Source organism: Pristis pectinata, chromosome 6 (genome assembly GCF_009764475.1).
Source record: "Pristis pectinata isolate sPriPec2 chromosome 6, sPriPec2.1.pri, whole genome shotgun sequence".
NCBI classification, from domain to species: Eukaryota; Metazoa; Chordata; class Chondrichthyes; order Rhinopristiformes; family Pristidae; genus Pristis; species Pristis pectinata.
This window is the reverse complement of record NC_067410.1, coordinates 69147315-69166469: the sequence shown is the minus strand read 5'-3', so window position 1 is coordinate 69166469 and position 19155 is coordinate 69147315. Positions and strand designations below refer to the sequence as shown.

Sequence of the window (19155 nt, the reverse complement as noted above, 5' to 3'; positions counted from 1 at the left end):
CACTGTCCTCAGCGTCATCAAGACCCCTCTCCTTGGTGAATACTGAAGTGAAGTATTCATTGAGAACCTCACCCACTTCCACAGCTTCCAGGCACATCTTCCCACCTTTGTCTTTAATCGGACCTATCTTTACTTTAGCCATCCTTCTGCTCTTCACGTACGAGTAAAAAGCCTTGGGATTCTCCTTAACCCTACTCGCCAAAGCCTTTTCATGTCCCCTTCTCGCTCTCCTCAGCGTCTTCTTAAGTTCCCTCCTTGTTACTCTGTATTCCTCACGAGCCCCGTCTGATTCCTGCTGCTTACGCCTCATGTATGCTGCCTTCTTCTTCCTAACTGGTTGTTCCACCTCTCTTGTCACCCATGGTTCCTTCACCCTGCCATTCCTTCTCTGCCTCACCGGGACAAATTTATCCCTAACATCCTGCAAGAGATCCCTGAACATCGACCACATCTCCATAGTACATTTCCCTTCAAAAATGTCACCCCAATTCACACTCTCAATTTCTCGCCTTATAGTCTCATAATTCGCCTTTCCCCAATTAAATATCTTCCCATCTTCTTTGCTCCTATCCCTGTCAATGACAATTCTAAAGGTTATGGAGCAGTGGTTACTGTCCCCCAAATGCTCACCCACTGGTAGATCTGTCACCTGACCCGGTTCATTACCTAAAACTAGATCTAACATGGCATTCCCTCTAGTCAGCCTGTCAACATACTGTGACAGGAATCCGTCCTGTACACACTTAACAAATTCTGCCCCATCTAAACCTTTGGCACTAAGCAGGTGCCAATCAATATTTGGGAAGTTGAAGTCTCCCACTATAATAACTCCGTTATTTTCGCATCTTTCCAAAATCTGCCTCCCAATCTGCTCCTCAGTATCCCTACTGCTACCGGGGGGCCTATAGAATACTCCCAGTAGAGTAACTGCTCCTTTCTTGTTCCTAACTTCCACCCATATTGACTCTAGAGAGGATCCTTCTACATTATCCACCCTTTCTGCCACTGTAATAGTGTCCCTGACCAGTATCACCACCCCTCCTCCTCTTCTTCCCCCCTCCCTATCCCTTTTAAAACACTGAAAACCAGGAATATTCAATATCCATTCCTGCCCTGATGTCAGCCATGTCTCTGTGATAGCCACCATATCGTAGTCCCATGTACTTATCCAAGCTCTCAGTTCATCTCCCTTATCCTGATGCTTCTTGCAGTTGTAAATGCACTTTAGCCCATCCGACTTACTACCTTTATAGCCTGTACTCTGCTTCTCCTTCCTCAAAGTCTCTCTACCTGTTAGATCTGACTTTTCCTCATCCCCTTCTTCCTCTGACCTACTCCTCCAGTTCCCATCCCCCTTGCAAACTAGTTTAAACCCTCCCGAACCACCCTAGCAAACCTGGCTGCAAGGTTATTGGCCCCCCTCAGGTTCGGGTGTAACCCATCCTCTCTGTACAGGTCCCACCTTCCCCAGAAGAGACCCCAATGATCCAAAAATCTAAAACCTTCCCTCCTGCACCAACTTCTCAGCCACGCATTTATTTGCCATCTCCTCCTATTCCTACCTTCACTATGGTAATTTGTAAAGTAATAGTCAGGAATGTAAAGAAACACTCTCCACTGGTATGACTGTGTGTACTCCAACATTAAACAAGCTCAACTGGATCCAGGGCAAAGCAGTTCTGATATCGGCATCGTGTAGCAGTTAGTGTAACGCTATTACAGCGCCAACGAACGGGGTTCAACTCCACCGCGGTCTGTAAAGAGTTTGTACGTTCTCCCCATGACTGCGCGGGTTTCCTCCGGGTGCTCCGGTTTCCTCCCACATTCCAAAGACGTACAGGTTAGGAGCTGTGGGCATGCTATGTTGGCACCGGAAGAGTGGCGACACTTGCAGGCTGCTCCCAACACATTCTCACTAATGCAAAAAGACGCATTTCACTGTGTTTGATAGATAGATAGATCTAATTTAACTTATCCACTGCCCTAAACATATACCTTCTCAACCACTGACCCACAGTGGCTGCTCTACATAACATCTTCAGCTACTGCATCAACACACCTTATCCCATAAAACCTCAGGTCTGAGATCCAGAACTAGAAGATCAAGCACAGAAAGTATATGGAGTTTCACTGTCAAAGATCGACTCCATCATTTCCATTTAGGAACATATCTCCATTTTTTTCAAGGGTCACCCGCGCTGTGGTCTGTAAGAAAAACAAAAAAGTGTGGAACTCTTTCTCTCATTCATAGTAGTGTTAATAACTCTGGTTTGGCTAGATTTGCATGGTGTGTATAACAGGATATGGAGCCAAGGCTAGTGGATCGAATGTAGCTGTGGTTAATTTGGTTATGAATTTACTGAATCACAGAATAAACTGGAGGGATTGAGTGGCCTGTTCTCGCCTACGTCGGAGAAAGAAGGTTAGCACGGCTGCTGCCTGACCCGCCAAGATCCTCCGGCAGTTTGTCTTTTTTTTCCCTTGTTTGTCGAAAGTCCAGTCCCAGACATCAGGGAATTGGTATAGGGGCAGAAAGTGCAGACGGATCTCCAGCGCAAATGAATGTGGGACCAAGAGCCTTGCGAATTAAATGTTGGTGTGTCCGCTGTTCCGAAACAAATTTGAAGAAACAAATTTGAAGTAAACCACCACGTGGTGAATGTCGGCGGAACAGCAGAGTGCGTTTGAAATGAACATGTGTGCACCGACCGCTTTCAGTTACCTGTAGTTCAGAGCGCCAGGTGCAGGTGAAATACAGCGGGCAGTCTATAACCTGCCCCGTGTCTCTTTGGAGAGCAGTCATTCACAGTCGCATTTCACCCCGATGACACAAAGAATTTGGCAACATTAATAACTATTGATAAATAAACTATATCGTGGCAGCACACAGACTAGGATTGGAACGATGATCAACCAGCATGATCCCTGCGTGACGACATGCAAATTCCCCAAGCAAAAACTGCAGCATATACAGCAACGACCACCCCTGAATATAATTAAATAATTACAAGATCATTTTCAGTATATATTTTATTTAAAATAAAATTGATTTCATACCCCAGATATGTTTTGGCGGGATCCGGAAGAGACCGATATTTTCGCGTTTTTTTTAACTCTTTCCTTGACAAGCGTTTGTGAAAGGATTGAAGGGAGAGTGAAAAGCATTGTTCGAACCACATGCAAACTGGGGATTGGGTGAGTCCGAAGGTTCTGGATCTCATTCCTACAGAGGAGGGAAGCAGCCCCCTCGATCCCAACCTCGACTGGAGCTGAGTAAGTACTGGGGCTGGATTCAGACTGGCCGTCACTCGGACGTTGTTCCATCTCCCACTGCTCAGGGTTTCCCAGAAAGAAAGTTTCAGTCCAGCAGAGTCATTATAGAGGGAAAGGGGGAGCTCGCAGCAGCGCTGGTTCATGAAAGTCTGTGCAGAATGGGGTGAGAGGGAGAAAAAGAAAGAAATGGGTTAAGATGTAAATGAATGGAGAGGAGAGAGGGACGAGGGAGGGTGATATCCGACCGACAAGTGCAGTCCCGAACCCGGAAAGAAGCGGTGGGCTACACGGTGCAAAAACCTTCAGACCGAAAATGAAAATTACAAATAAAAAACCCTGCAAATGCTGGAAATCTAAAAACAAAACAGAAAAAGCTGTGAATACTCAGCAGGTCAGGCAGTTTCTCTGTGAAGGGAAACAGGCTTACACAAGTGGTGTCCGCAGAGAATGGCGGGGAATCCACTACAGAATGAGTCTGACCGCTGCAGCCCGAGTGAAGTGGCTGTAACATTGGCAACAGGTCACCCAGAGTTCAAACAGCACAAAGGTGGCGGGGAAATTTAAATTTGGTCAATAATCTTGAATTACAATCCAAGATTATTAACCGAATTTCCATACTGGTAGTGATGGTCACTAAGCGATATCACGACCAGCGTGACATAGGCACCGAATCCGGACGCAGCTGTCACTCCGAGCCTCTTCCATCACAATCCTTGAGCACGTACTGCCTGCTGATACCACAGATATCTTGGATTTGGTGGTGCAGTTTTATACAGGCGGGAGGGACAAGTCTTGGGAGCTCTCCTGATTGACCCCAGGTCCCATGGAATCTCATGGCATTAGGTCAAACATGGGCAATGAACTTCTTCCTCATGACCAACAAACAATCTGCAGAAGGATACTCAGCAGGTCAAGCAGCATCTGTGGGGGGGAAAGGAATTGTCAATGTTTCCGGTTCAAACCCTGCATCAGAACTTACTCCTTATGACCACCTTTGATGCGTCTCCCACCTTCAGTGTCCTCCCACATTTGATGAATCACCGCCTTTTCACATTGAACAACAACGATAAGAAGCAGGGCACCGAATGTATTTGCAGTGGGTTCACCACGTAGCTTCTTGGGATGGTGGGTCTGTGATATGAGGACACATTGAGTAGGTTAATGATCTATTCTCTAACGTTGAGAAAAGTGAGAAGTGACCTCAGTGCTTACAGGGCTGGAGAGATGGTAAATGAGGTGAAGATGTTTGCACTGGCAAAGAAGTCCAGAACTCAGAATCATGACCTCAATTACGAGATGGGTCACTTAGAACTAAAATGAGAAGAAATGAGATTTGGCATTACCTATCCCAGTGGATGTGGAGGGTCAGTCACTGATTACATTCCAAATAAACATTGATACATTGCTGGATATTAAAGGATATGGGTTTTATGCAGGAAAATGGTTTTTGAGGTAGAAGATCACTTCTGAATTGTTGAATGGCAGAGCGATCTCCAGGGGCTGAATTATATACTCCTGCATTAATTTCTTGTTCTTATATAGCTGAGATTGTCTGTATGGCAGATGGTGAGGGATAAACCTACTACATCTTAGCCTCAATAATCTACCTGTAGCAGATGCATCTGTCCATGACGGCATTGGTAGAAGTGACCACTGCACAGTCCTTATAGTGCTTGACAGAACTTTGAACACTCTCCATTGTATTGGGTGGCACTACAGTCATGCTAAATGACTGGACATCCATGAGGTACTCTGGACCATCAGCAAAATATAATCTCCACTATCTGTCATCTCTTAGCCTGACATATCTCTCCCTCTACCTTTATAATCAAGTCAGGAGATCAGTGCAGATGCACATGAAGGCACCAGTTTACGGCGGACTTCAGGGCACTCCAAATATTGAAGGGATTGTGATTCTTGTTGGTTGGGAGGGGGTGAGGGTTATCAGGTTATTGTATTTGGGAAGAACTATCTATGCAAAGTCCTTGCAACCTTCAACACTGATTTTCTTGTGGCAACATTTTTGTAGGCGGTAGACAGTCTAACAGTGAACAGTACCTCTCTTAGTATGGGTGAAGTGGAGTCTCTTGCTTAGACAATGACATTATCAACAGGTACCTGTGACTGGATTGTGGATGCTGCCTTGAGGTCTTGCATTTGCCTCTGACAGAAGAGGTGTTGATTATGAATGTCTGTGTTTCAAGTATTTTGTCAGGAAGAAGTACCCATGGAGTTAGATAAGATAAGATAAGATATCTTTATTAGTCACATCTACATCAAAACACACAGTGAAATGCATCTTTTGCGTAGAGTGTTCTGGAGGTAGCCCACAAGTGTCACCACACTTCCGGTGCCAACATAGCATGCCCACAACTTCCTAACCTGTACGTCTTTGGAATGTGGGAGGAAACCGGAGAACCTGGAGGAAACCCATGTAGACACGGGGAGAACGTAAAAACTCCTTACAGACAGCGACGGGAATTGAACCCAGGTCACTGGTGCTGTAATAGTGTTACACTAACCACTACGCTACCATGCTGCAGCTTTTCCTACTCCCTCCTTGACAACTGGCCTTTACAGAAGGTCACATCTTTTTTGACCCTGCCCAGCAGACCAGTTTGCCTCACGCTTACGTGGGTCTATGTTTTTTTTTTGTCAGAGTAGAAACCTTTCTTGACTTCATCCATAACTTTGGGAAGTAGACACTGATACCCATAATTTGCTAGTTCCATGACAGATTGAGCCATAGAGTCATGAGGCATTCAGTTACCCTATAGCAGAGGTTCTAAGTTGCCAGAGTAGCTCCTTCCTGACAGAAAACCCATCCTGTGAAGATGGTGTCTTCATGTTTGCCCTTCCAAAGGTTTACCATTTCCTTTTTTAACTTGCCATTTATTTCCAATTGTGTCTCAGAAGCAATGTTAATGCCAAAGTGTCTGTCCCTGTTGGGACTGCCACGAAGGTCCTGGCGTTCCAGATTCCAAACTTACACATTATATCTTCTTGCAGCATTAGTTATATGGAGTGTAAATTTCCATTAAGCAGATGGCAACATCACTTGTGTCCTCAGCTATACAGGGCTTGGTGCAATGGGCTTAAGTAATTCACATTACCTGGTGTGTGGTGCTTTCTCAGCTACCAATTTTCCACTTTTTCCATTTATATATATATTTTTGCCTGATACATCATAGAGTCATAGAAAGGTACAGTACAGAAATAGGCCGCTTGGCCTAAATCCACGCCAACCATCAACCACCCTTTTACAATAATCCTAATTAATCACGTTATTATAATTCTCCCCATATTTTCATCAACCCTCTTCCCCCCCACCCCCCCAACCCACCCACCTCAGATTTTGCCAGTCATCTACGTACTAGGGGCAATTTACAGAGACCATTTAACCTACCGACCCGATTGCCTTTGGGATGTGGGAGGAAACCAGAGCACCCGAGGTCAGGATTGAACCCCAATCTCTGGGGAACTGTGGGGCAGCAGCTCTACTAGCTTTCAACAACATTATGAAAAACAGTTCATTTGTTTATTATTACACTGCCCTTTGTGAGAACTGACAACTTCGTTTATTTTTTAAAATATAACAAGAAAATTTAATTATCAAAACTGCCTCATCAGTTCTACAGTACTTTGAGTCATAGGAAACATTCCATAAATACACTTTACTCACACCCATGTAGTTAATGTTTGCTGGAAACCCATCACTCACCACTGAATCTCTCATTTCTCTTATCTCTTTTAGGAGCATCTTGAACTCACAAAAAGGAGAGAGGTGCATTGCATGCAATGGAACTCTCACAGACATTAAACATCAACATGTTCAAACTTGCTTCAGGTAACATATGTAAATGGTAGCATGCTTATATCTGTCAAACACATTGTGGATTATTTAAACATGTAGAGAAAACACTGACCTGCTAATAATTCTAAACTCCTTCTCCATGGCAATGTACCCAATGCACCAAAGTCAGACAACACATATGCTGGATGTAAATGCCACTTTAATGGATAGTTTGCAGCTGTGAGGAAAGTCACTGATCTGAAATATTTTTTTCTCTCCCATAGATACTACTTGACCTTCTAAATATTTCCAGTATTTCTATTTTATTTTAGGACATTCAGAAATAATGCTCAAAAATGATTTCTTCGAAAAGCTAGATGTCCACAGTTTAATGTCGGCGGGAAATCATTTCCTCTGCCTTTGGTCAGGAAGCCGGACACATTTCCTTTCTGTTCAGTCTCAATAACACTGTCCTTTGCAGCATTGGCTTTTTCTGAGAATTCATCAAATTCACATACATGTTCCTGCCTCTGCCAAGAGTAAAATTGAAGAGGAAGGTTGGAGCAGGGTTGCTAATTCAACCAAACTTGTAGCTCATTGTGCCTGTGACTCTTTGATCATCAGGAGTCTTGTCCAGGTTGAGGCTAATCTCTGGTGCCCAGCCTGGGAACAGGTGTAACTCAGACCCAACATGTATGGGAAACTGGTCCATTGCTGGCTCGGCTTCAGGGTGCAGTGAATCTTGTCCTTGAATCTTCAGTGCTGCCTACTCATTACTCCATCACGTTCTACAGTGCTTCAAGGTAAACTGGGTGGTGATGTTACCAGTCACTGCTTTTAAGGAGATGAGGCTGTCCTGGGGACCCCTGTTCCACCCTAAGGCTTCTATTGGCAGGGACACTACTTTTCCCATTAAACTAATATCATGTGGGACTGGCAACTTTTACAGTCAGATATAGGAAATCCCTTGAGGAAACAATCATTGACTATCCTAGATTTCCAGAATCTGCAGAACTTTACTTTTGAATTTATGTTTACAGTCTTCCATTTGATTTTGGTGTGTCGAGGAGCATTGTATGCCAGACCTGATACGGTCACTAATGCCGCTGCAGGACAAACGGTGATGTTTCCCATAGAGTACCAAAGCAACGAAGATCAGTATGACATTACATTTAGATTAAAATTTCCACAGCTCTTTAAAATTTTAACATGGAAATCCATTAATTCGAAGAGTCTGCTTATTGTGCACCCACAATATAAAAACAGAGCTACAATCAAAAGCAAATCGGTGGTGTTATATAATGTACAAGTTAATGACAGTGGAGAGTATCAAATACGAACCGACTACTATGGGCCAGAACTGAAAAACCATGATCAAAGTACTTTCATGATTCAAGTCTTTGGTAAGTGTTGACCCCTGGTACTTTTTATAATTTCTGCAGCTTTAGAAAACGAAGCATTTTCATGGAAGGTTAAAAGGACTGATGTCTCAGCAGGGTTACTTGGCTCCATCCCTCATCCAGCCTTGGTCTAGGTCAAAGATATGAAGTCCAGATGTGAGCTGTGTGATAGCCCTTGACACCAAGACTGCATTTGATTAAGTGTTGCCTTAAGGAGTCCTACTAAAATCGAAGTCAGTGGGCATCAATGGGGAAATGCTCCCAACGATTGAAGTCATTTTAGTTTTTCGTCAATCACTCAGCCCCAGATAATCACTGCATGAGTTCCTCAGACAGTGTCCTAGACCCAGCTGTCTTCAGTTGACCTTTCTTCTATAAAGTCAGAAATGAGAAGTTTGCAGCTGATTCTGTAATATTAAATTCTGTACACAACTTCCCATAGAATGCTGCAACCTTTGCCTGCAGGGTGCAAGATGTAGCAAGATGTTACTCACCCAGGCTACTGTGATAGCACTGCAAAAGCCGCAATTTCTGCCATAAGAAGGACAAAGGCAGCAGGGACACAGAATGGCCACCACCTACAGGTTCCCCTCTAAGTCACACAGCAGCCTGACTTGGAAGAATATCACAAGTCCTTCCCCGTTCCTGGGACTAAAGCCTGGAAATCTAAACCTGACAGTGTTGTAGAAGTACCTTCACCACAGGCAGCTCATCACCACCTTTGAGGGCATTTAGAGATGGGCAATAAATGATGGCCTTGCCAGCTCTGCCCATCTGTTGAAAGATGGATATACAGAAAAAAATTCTGTTTGATTAACTTCAACAGTTTCTACCTGAAGTAAAGAAATGTGTCAAAACAAGTGGTTTAGCAGGTATCTTTTGGATTAATTTTTCACTAACAATGAATTTAAAAGACTTAGTTTAATCAGTTGCCCCTGTGCATTCACTAACACAAGCAGGTTTCAACAAGGACTAGTTTAGCAACTTTTCAGATCATTCATGCAAATCATCAAATATTTATACGGCTACAAAACAAGCCTATGTTTACTCATGTAATACAGTAAGTCTATTGTCTACATAGGGTACTGTGGTGCCATTGTGCCAAAGTTAATCGTGAGAAATGAACCTACATATCCCTTGGTTGACCAAGTGAGCATTGTGAAATTATATCTGATAACACTTCTACTTGGCAAAGAAGGTATTATAGATCTCACAACTGAGAGAAAAGCATGTTTCACATGAGGAGAATATAGCATTTCAGACGTAGAAAGGTAAACGTTATACCATTCTTAGTTACATTTTGAGCATGCCAAGCAGCTAGTACACAGACTTGAAATTTAGAAAACCCTTGAACATTACACTGACAGCATTCCTCATGAAATGGCTAATGGATAGAACTCGAAAAACTGCTTTGCAGTTATTTTTGTGTTCTCTGTTGCAGCAGAATTTCATTGGCAGAACATTATTGGAAGCCTTAGTGTAAATTTTAATCGAGAGAAATTGTACAATAGTCAGGACTCTGGGTGTGGAAATGCATAGTACTAAATCTGGTACATCCAAGTTTAGTAACTTTATAAACAAAACCTGAAAGAAAAATATGCATTTGTGCAGCAGTGGATGAGATTTTTCAAAAAATAGTCACATCAAATAATTGCAACTGCATTTAAAAATCCACTTGCGTGTGTCCATTTTTGTATTTCAGAACCAGTTTCTCAACCTGTAGCAGAGACTTTTAGTCATGGTCAGAATGCACCCAACATCACTTTGACCTGCTCTGTCTCCAATGAAAGAGTCATGATTTACTGGGAAAAAATATCCTTATCTGGAGTCATCATTGAGACATATACTAACACAGTCCTTGTGATAGACTGTTCTGCTGAAGAGGAACAATATGAGTACAGGTGCATTGCAAAAAATCCTGTCAGTAATGCATCCAGCAGTGAAGTATCTGTCAACTTGTGTAACATCAGAAATCTGAATGGTGAGAAACTGGACATTGATCTTTTTCATAATAGCAGCACTTTGCCTTCACAGGAGTTCAACTGAAATTGAAAAGTGATGATGTCTGACCACAACTTCCTTATATCAATAAACAATACAACAGTAACAGCTGCCAAATTTCTGAAAGTTATGTGGTGTTGTATAGCAACAGTAACCCTACATAGGCTGTCCTCGGGTAATGAACAGGTTCTGTTGTTACAGACGTCCATAAGTCGATTTTGTGCATGTCGAAAAACACGCAAAATTCACTCAATATGGTAACCATACCTGCACTGCATTGTAATGGACGACATGAAAAGCACATGAGGCTGATAAGAAAGGACGATTACTATAAGTGGAGAGAGAGAGAGAGGAAACTAGTTCTGCCGTTCATAGGAACAAACATACATACATATATCAGACTTTTGAATTTGATAATATTAAGGGAGCTCATTCATATGTAGGGAGTGTCCGTAAGTCGGATGTTATTAACCTGGGAATGGCCGGTACTGGTTGTTGCTCATGGTAAAGTATGCCAAGGCACTTTACAGATGCTAATCAAATCAAGTTTGATCGTGAGCCACAGGGAGATATTGAGGCAGATGAGGTCATGAAGATAGGTTAGCTTCAGCAGAGGAGTGGTCAAGTTAAAAGATGGAAATCCAGAGCTTTGGCCCTTGGGCAGCAGTGGATTGATTTAACTCAGCACAGCTATTTCCAAGAGACAGGGAATGTTCATCTTGCCCAGGGATAGTGTGCTCAATACCTGTTTTATTCCATAAATCACTAATTCTCCAAATCAGCATTTGTACTGAATATTTTGTGGTTATATCCACACACATGCCCTTCTATTGAGTGTCCAATTTGCAGCTTCACTTGGTGACAGCTAAGATAAATTAGTTTGTATTGAAATTCATTCAGACTTGAAATTATTACTCAAATGCTCTTTATCTGATATCATGTACTTTATATTTAAAGCTCCCAATTTAAAATTAAAATAATCTTTGGCCAGAATTTTATACAACTGAAATGAATTCAATTGGTAATCCTTTTATAATCCTTTTCATGTACATCATTTTGTCTGCTCCCTCAGTATGGTTCTGTTTCACTTGCCAATCCTTCTCTATTCACTGAACACAATTATATCAGAGTTTTCAAACCAGCATGCTATGACACAATGGCACACCTTTAGAAATCTACCGATGTGCTGTGGAATTACTTAATATATAATAAAATCCAGCGTCTGTCAATTTTGCAGATTTTCCTTTGAGGGGAAAGGGACAGCAAATCACAGCGCGACTTATCCATTGGTGTGTATACCAGTAAGTCTATCCAGACCATTGGTTGTGACGCCTCCAGTGGCCACATTCAACCAGCTTGTTGCCTCGCACGTCGGGCCACTTACTGCCCTCTCTGGCTGCCTCACCGATGGTGCTGACCACAACTCCCACACTGACAGCCTGAGCTCTCCACTCAACCTGTTGGAGCCCTCTCACCATTCCCAATGTCAGACAATTGTTTTCCATTCCTGCCAAAGGGGAAAAAGCTAGATTTGTTTTAAACCCAGGAAAGGAATTTTCCTAAAACTCAAGACTCCAAAAGAATGGGTAGGTAGTTACACACAGGTAGTTAACAAGTAGCACTTAGGCTCAGGTTTTTACAGTATTATTGATAGAAACTAACTTAAAACTTGGTTGGTTACAAGGGTTTTATGGAGACTTGTAGACACTCGATCGTTCAGTTATTCAGAGTTCCATTCAATTTAATAAGACTTAGTGGCTTTCAATGGTCCAACAATGTTTTGTGTTGGTGCCCTGAACCATATTCCTGTCCCCATAGAAGTGTCACTTAATCTAAAATGAAAACGTATATGGCATCAAGTTTATTAAAAGTATTAACAGGGGAATGGTGGTTCTTATATTTGGTAACTAGAAGGATCAGTGACTTTGAGGAGAGGGAGCACAATGTCTACATTTGCATTAAATACCAAAACAAGGGCTATGATTATTTAAAATGGAGAACTAGTTAATAAAAAATCAAATCAAAACAAATTAGATCCTTGTTTTCATAAATGTGTGCATAGATTACACAAGTAAGGAGAAAATGCTAAACCCATACAAATCATTGGTTAGACTTTGGTTGGAGTAGCAAGTCTCATTTTATTTGAGATAGTAGGTTATGGATGTTTACCAAAGTGGTACCAGGGATGTGAACTTTTACTACAAGACAAGAAACAGAGTATTTATTTTTTAGAACAATTAAAGCTACAAAGAGATTTGGCAGAAGTTCAAAATTATGAACCATGAGGAAAAACAATCACTGAAAATCAAAAAAAACTGCAGATGCTGGAAATCCAAAAAAACCCAGAAAATCCTGACAATACTCAGCAGGTCAGGCAGCATCTGTGGGAAGAGATACTGAGTTAACATTACAGTTCTGATGAAGGCTGATCAGCCTGAATCATTGATTCTGTTATTCTTCCCACCGATGCAGCCTGACCTGCGAAATAACAGTTACTCATCACAAAAAGTGCAAAGAGAAAGGTTTTTTTAATGCAGTGAGTTTTTAGGATATGGAATGCTTCCACAGTCAAAGGAAAAGCAGAATCTAGAATGACTTTTAAATAGCAAGTGGATTAATATTGGAAAAATAAACATTTAATAGGATCTGGAGAACGGCCAGATTATTGAACTAAATGTGTGGTTGTCGTGATCATGAGAAGCTGAATGGTCTGTTTACTTAATTCATTTCTGAAAACTTTTTTCAGGTAATAGGAATTACCTGATGATCCTGATCCCTCTGGCGATGTTGTTGGCAATTTCACTCTTTGCCTCTGCAAAATTACTTTTGTAAAAGTGGTAAGTGTTATTGCTCAGGTTAGTATGAACCCACAGAGAAAATGAAGTGGTCTGCTTGTTCATTGTGTGCTAGTAGAGCACCTGGATGACTTTTATTTTAGGATTATTTATCAATTAAATAAGCAATGAGAAAATTTGTTGTCTGATTAGGTGGCTGATTAAGTGGTGTCTCTTCTAGCAATGGGCTGGTATTGAATTGCTAATTGCACAGATTTTAGATCACAGTACTGAATTCTGAGAATGGTTTTTTCAATAATAAACTACTTAGAGTTACATTTTAAACTTAAGGATTGGATTTTTTGGTTGTAACAATAACATAACGTGAAAAAGACAGCATCCCCTGGATAAGCACAGGTAAGTATGGAGATCCAGAAGAGGCTGGTGGTGATCTCTTGTTCCTCAACAGTGAGTACTGTTCAGAAATCGTCTTTAGCAGTGGTCCTAAGAAAACGTAAGATATTTTAAAAATGCCCCTGAAATGTTGCTTTATTGTGAGAAACTGAGTTTTCAATATGTTAACCTATAATTACTATTTCCTCAAAATTATTTCAGATTTTCATACTGTATAAAATAATTTGATTTGTAAAGACTTTGATATTTTGTCTCTGATCTTAACTCAGGTGTGTGCTCCGGTCTTTATCCTGAGATCTGAAAGACAGAGTTAATATTTTTAATGCTTTACTTCTTGCTTAGTCACTTATAAGAATTCTTGAGAGTCACAAATTCCCACAAATTCCAAATTCAACACCAAGTGTTGTATTCGTAGATGACTCCTGCTAAGTCTTTAGTATTTCATAAGATGGAAAATATCACGTCAAGAGAGAAACAACTAATGCAATTCATTTATAATAGTGAATTGTTTGGCAAATGTGACAGCTGAATATGTGATTAGAAATTATCTGTAAGTCTTCGTCATCTTGGAGTATTGTGTTCAGTTCTGGTTGCCTCATTATAGAAAGGATGTGGAAGCTTTAGAGAGGGTGCAGAGGAGATTTACCAGGATGTTGTCTGGATTGGAGAGTATGTCTTATGAGGATAGGTTGAGTGAGCTAGGGTTTTTCTCTTTGGAGAGGAGGAGGATGAGAGGTGAATTGATAGAAGTGTACAAGATGATAAGAGGCATAGATCGAGTGGACAGTCAGAGACTTTTTCCCAGGGCAACAATGGCTAACACGAGGGGACATCATTTTAAGGTGATTGGAGGAAGGTATAAGGGGGATGTCAGGGGTATGTTTTTTTTTACGCAGAGGGTGGAGGGTGCATGGAACGCACTGCCAGCAGAGGTTGTGGGGGCAGATACGTTAGGGACATTTAAGAGAATCTTAGATAGACACATGAATGGTAGAGAAATGGGGAGCTATGTGGGAGGGAAGGGTTAGATAGATCTTAATGTTGGCACAACATTGTGGGCCAAAGGGCCTGTACTGTGCTGTAATGCTCTATGTTCTTTATGTTCTATCTTCTGGCTTACTCTGAATAAAATCAAACAAGTTGCAGTAAATATTTCTTGAATGCCTTGTATATGGATAAACATAAATAGATACATGACATTAAAGTTCAAAGGATGATCTTTTATAATCTTAAATCCTTTGAAGTACACCATCATGCTATCATGATATACAAAAAAAAAGCAGTCACTCACTTAAAACAGAAGGATGCAAATTGGGATATTGTGTGGAATCTTGGCTCTCTTAAATCTTGAGCTTGGCCACATGCCTTGTTTGATTTGGAATACTGGCTGGTATTCATATCTGTTTTAAGCAGCCGTCAGTGCCACCCAACAATAATGGTTGGTTTATGTCCGACATCAAGCTGCTACCAGAGTCCATGTAACAAGGTTTCAGATAAACAAAACTGCTAATTGTGACAGGATATCAAGTTTCAGACTACTGAGGCCAATTATCTTTCCAAAGGATACAGTCAATTGGCTAAAAGTATTAAAGTGATTCACCCTTGACCAGCTATAGCAATGTTTTCATAGTAAAAGTAAAGCACTATATTGTCACAATGTGTTACAAAAGCAAGTACGATGTGCAAGATTGGTACTTGGCCATTGCCAGGAATGCTGCCACTGTCCATTACCTTAATATCCATGAGTGATATTGTAAGACTGAAGCATTTCTTGAACATTGCAAAATGAGCAGAAACTACTAGTTTGTGCAAAAGTTTATGAAGTACAAAATTTTGTACTTAATAATAGTTGACAAGTAGCTCAAAGCCCCCGGTCTGTGACACAGATGAAGTTGTCCTCAGTCTTTTCTTCTCTCTGCTGTCCTCCCATCTGTTCCTCAAACCTTTGTGAATCTTTCTTCCGTTTGCTTAGCTCTATCCTTCAATCCTCAGACAGTGGTCACTTGATTTCATTGGCTCGAGAGGTCAAAAATCCCACAGCCACTGAAAAGCCCATGGGGACCTTAAGCTCCACCAGGACAGCACCACATGGCGGTTCTGCCATTGTTTCCTAATATCTCTCTTACACAGGTCACTCACACTTGATTCTACCCCATCTTCTTGTAGACCACCAATCTCATTAACAATTGCTCAAATCCCTTTGTTACCAGCATTTCAATGACCAAATAATTGTGGGCTTGATATTGTTTGCAATCTTTCTAATCAAAAGTAGACAACTGGCTGCCCTTGGCATAGAAAAAAGCCAACAAAGAGGCAGTCTTTGTCTCATGTCTGCTGCATTTCCTTGCATAAATACTAAACAAAGATCCTTGTTGTCGGTCATGGAAATACCAGCACTCATACGGTTTACATATTAGCTGCACAATTCTTTTAATCCTCAACAGATTTCTGATGAGGCATGTTACCACTGTGAAGTTTTCCTCTTTCGGCCTCACAGTGGGTAGTGCTGCTTCCTCACAGCTCCAGCGACCTGGGTTCAATCCTGATTTCCGGTGCTATCTGTGAGGAGTTCTACCTGCAACTATGTGGGTTTTCCCTGGATGCTCTAGTTTTCCTCCTATGCTATTTAGCAGGCTAATTGGCTATTTTAAATTACACCTGGTGTGGGTCATATAGTCACACAGCACAGAAACAGGCCTTTCAGCCCACCATGTCCCTGCAGACCATCAAGGACTGATCTAAACCAATCCCCTTTACTGGCACTTGGTCCATAGCCTTCCATGCTTTGGTGATTCAAGTGCACATATAGATATTTCTTAACTGTCGTGAGAGTACCTGCCTCCACCATCCTCTCAGGCAGTGTGTTCCAGATTCCAACCACCCTCTGAGTGAAAAAGTTCTTCCTCAGATTTAAACCACTTACCCCTTACCTTAAATGTATGCTCTCTATTTGTAGATATCTTTGTTATGGGGAATGTTTCCTACTAGCTACTGTTCATAATTTCTTCTATTTGGTCCCCTTCAGACTCCTACACTTCAAGGAAAACAAACCCAGCCTGTCCAGTCTCTTCACCATAACATTATTGGGTGGAAGGCATTATCGTAACTATACTGGGATGGCTTGGCTAGAGTCTCAGTAAATCTGGAGTACCAATCTTCTGAACTACTGCTGGGATACCGCCTGATTCCATAGCTTTTATCTCTGATATCCAGTGCATAAACCTCTTCTTGATATCACATGGAGTGAATTGGCTAAAGAATTCTGTGGTGATGGAGATCTCAGGAACCCATGTGGATCATCCACTCAGCATTTCTCGCTGAATATGGTTGCAAATGCTTCAGTCTTACTTATAAGACTCATGTGCTGGGTTCACTAGAGTTGTGGATGGGGATGTTTTCCTCCCATTATGTGCTTAATTGTCCACTACCTTTCATGAGAAGATTTGAAAGTATAGTTTGCTTTTGATGTACCAAGGGATTGCAGTGGAGAAATCTAGCATGTAATCCATAAGGTAGGATTCAGAATGCAACTTTGCTCTCAATGTCAACACAGTCCTCAGGCATTATGAATAGGGCTTTACAAGATAGACTGGGCTGGGAGTGGCTTTCCCATGTTTGAATTCACTGCCTAGGTTGATGCTGGGTGATCTTTACAGTTTAATGATTTCACAGCAGTTGAGTAAGAGTTTTGTACTGATTTATCAATTTTAAAAACCTCTGAATAATAGTGTCTTAACATCAGTGTCTTTTTTAGGTTTCTGAATGACCGATTCTACTGCACATACCATGGAATTTGATGATCATCTTCAAAACTGACTCGGAAACCCTCACATACCTGTCCAAAATTCACCAACCCTTACTGGAATCTACAGACCCTGGCAACTAATGACGGCTCATCTCTCTACAGCATCTTTCACTGACTACAAGCATCACCGACTGCGTCTTGGTAATTGACCCAAGCAATGAAGTCCCAAGGCTTAACCTTGCAAGGACACCCCTCAACTACCTGAGTATAGTCTGGTGAAGATGTGATCACCTGCTCCACAAATGGAATATGAGAAACTGTCTCATTTATAACAGTGGTCATCAAAATACTGCACACCTGCCCTGACATCTCCATTTCTGGGGCCATCACAGCTATTCACACTGCCTTATTTGAAAACATTAAATGGATTGCTGACCTTAACAATGAACCACAATTATACTGCAGCTATGTAAATATATACCTCCTAAATGGTGCTGAATGGAACTGATTTCTGCACTATCTGTTGACCAGGAACCCCGCTTGCTATCAAATTGTAGAACATTGTAAACCCAAAGTTCACTACAATATAGTAATGTAATAATTTTTTAAAAAAAAGAATAAACACAAAGAATTGCTTTTAATAAATTGAATTTTTCCATGAATAATTGATGACCTGTCTTTTGTGTTAGCAGCTATCTGTTATTTAATAATAAATATTCAAAGAATGTCAGATGTTATGTTGATTTCATATGAACATATGAGCAAGTGAATTATTAGCAGGAGCAGGCTGCTTTGCCTCTTGAACCTGCTCTGCTATTTAATAAAACCTTGGTTGATCTGATTTTAACCCCAACTCTGCATAAGGGTGGGAGTGGACCAGTGGACATCTTGAGGTAATACTGACTTTGTGGTAGAAGTAATTGATGTTTGCCATCATTACTCATGAAACCAACAGCCCCTCTGTCACTCCTGTGCATATGTGTTTGTGTAGATATCATGCTCCACTGCTGAATCATGCATATGTCTGTTCCCCATAAAATGCAAATCCCACTCTTAAACTTACCTATTTTGTATGTGTAGAAATTCCTCCACTAAACTTCTCTGTGGGACTTTCCTTCCACTGCAACCATAAGTTTGTTCATCTATATAACCCTGGGTTTTGTTTTTGCACTTGGAAACATTGAGTGCCTTATGACATTTCTTTGAATGTGAGGCTGAGAACCATTCTTAACCACGAGTGACTCTGTCAATATTCTGCTGTTCCCCGACACTACAATACGGTAATATTTGGAAACATTATGAGCAGTCAACAGATCCTGCATAAACATGGTTATTCAATTTTCAGAAAAAGGCAGATGAAATGAACAATTTAAGAATTCAAATGTTGAATCATAATTCTCATGACCTTTCTCTAAACCTGTTAAAGGTTAGGTGTTGTTGGTAGCTGCATTACTTTTGATTCAGGCCCTGTGTCATGCCCTTCCCTTGCTACAACTCAAGACAGTATAGATATTAAAATTACCACTTAAGTAATGTAGACCAGAGTGATATGTATTTCAGAAAAAATAACGGAGCATGAATCCTTACAATTAGAACAGCTGACTTGGCAAAAACATAAAAGCAATACCTGGAGAAGACCACTTACATAGTAGATTTTTTTTAAAAAGCACAAGATCACTGCAACATATCTAACACCAAAACAAAAATGACATTGAAGTTCAATATGGCAGCACATTTCAAAAATTGAAGTACAAC

The 19155-nt window shown here is 41.2% G+C and overlaps 1 protein-coding gene across 2 annotated transcripts; it reads left to right on the top strand.

The window, feature by feature from the left end:
• Positions 1–3028: 3028 nt before the first annotated feature.
• On the top strand, positions 3029–18073 carry LOC127571435 (carcinoembryonic antigen-related cell adhesion molecule 3-like). 2 transcript variants are annotated; one of them, XM_052017791.1, is made up of 6 exons: positions 3029–3273; positions 7028–7120; positions 8107–8469; positions 10169–10447; positions 13214–13304; positions 17410–18073. In XM_052017791.1, the coding sequence occupies exons 2-5, from the start codon at positions 7072–7074 to the stop codon at positions 13297–13299; spliced, it is 777 nt and encodes a 258-aa protein (XP_051873751.1). In that variant the 5' UTR covers positions 3029–3273; positions 7028–7071; the 3' UTR covers positions 13300–13304; positions 17410–18073. The 2 variants fall into 2 exon arrangements, with proteins under 2 accessions (XP_051873751.1, XP_051873750.1); XM_052017790.1 differs by having other exon boundaries at positions 17398–18073.
• Positions 18074–19155: the final 1082 nt, after the last annotated feature.

Excerpts from the sequence above, each read along its gene's own strand:
- LOC127571435 (XM_052017791.1), top strand. The coding sequence starts at position 7,072 with ATGGAACTCTCACAGACATTAAACATCAACATGTTCAAACTTGCTTCA. Across the intron at positions 8,470-10,168 it reads TTTCATGATTCAAGTCTTTG|AACCAGTTTCTCAACCTGTA; the intron begins GTAAGTGTTGAC and ends TTTGTATTTCAG. Across the intron at positions 10,448-13,213 it reads TAACATCAGAAATCTGAATG|GTAATAGGAATTACCTGATG; the intron begins GTGAGAAACTGG and ends AACTTTTTTCAG.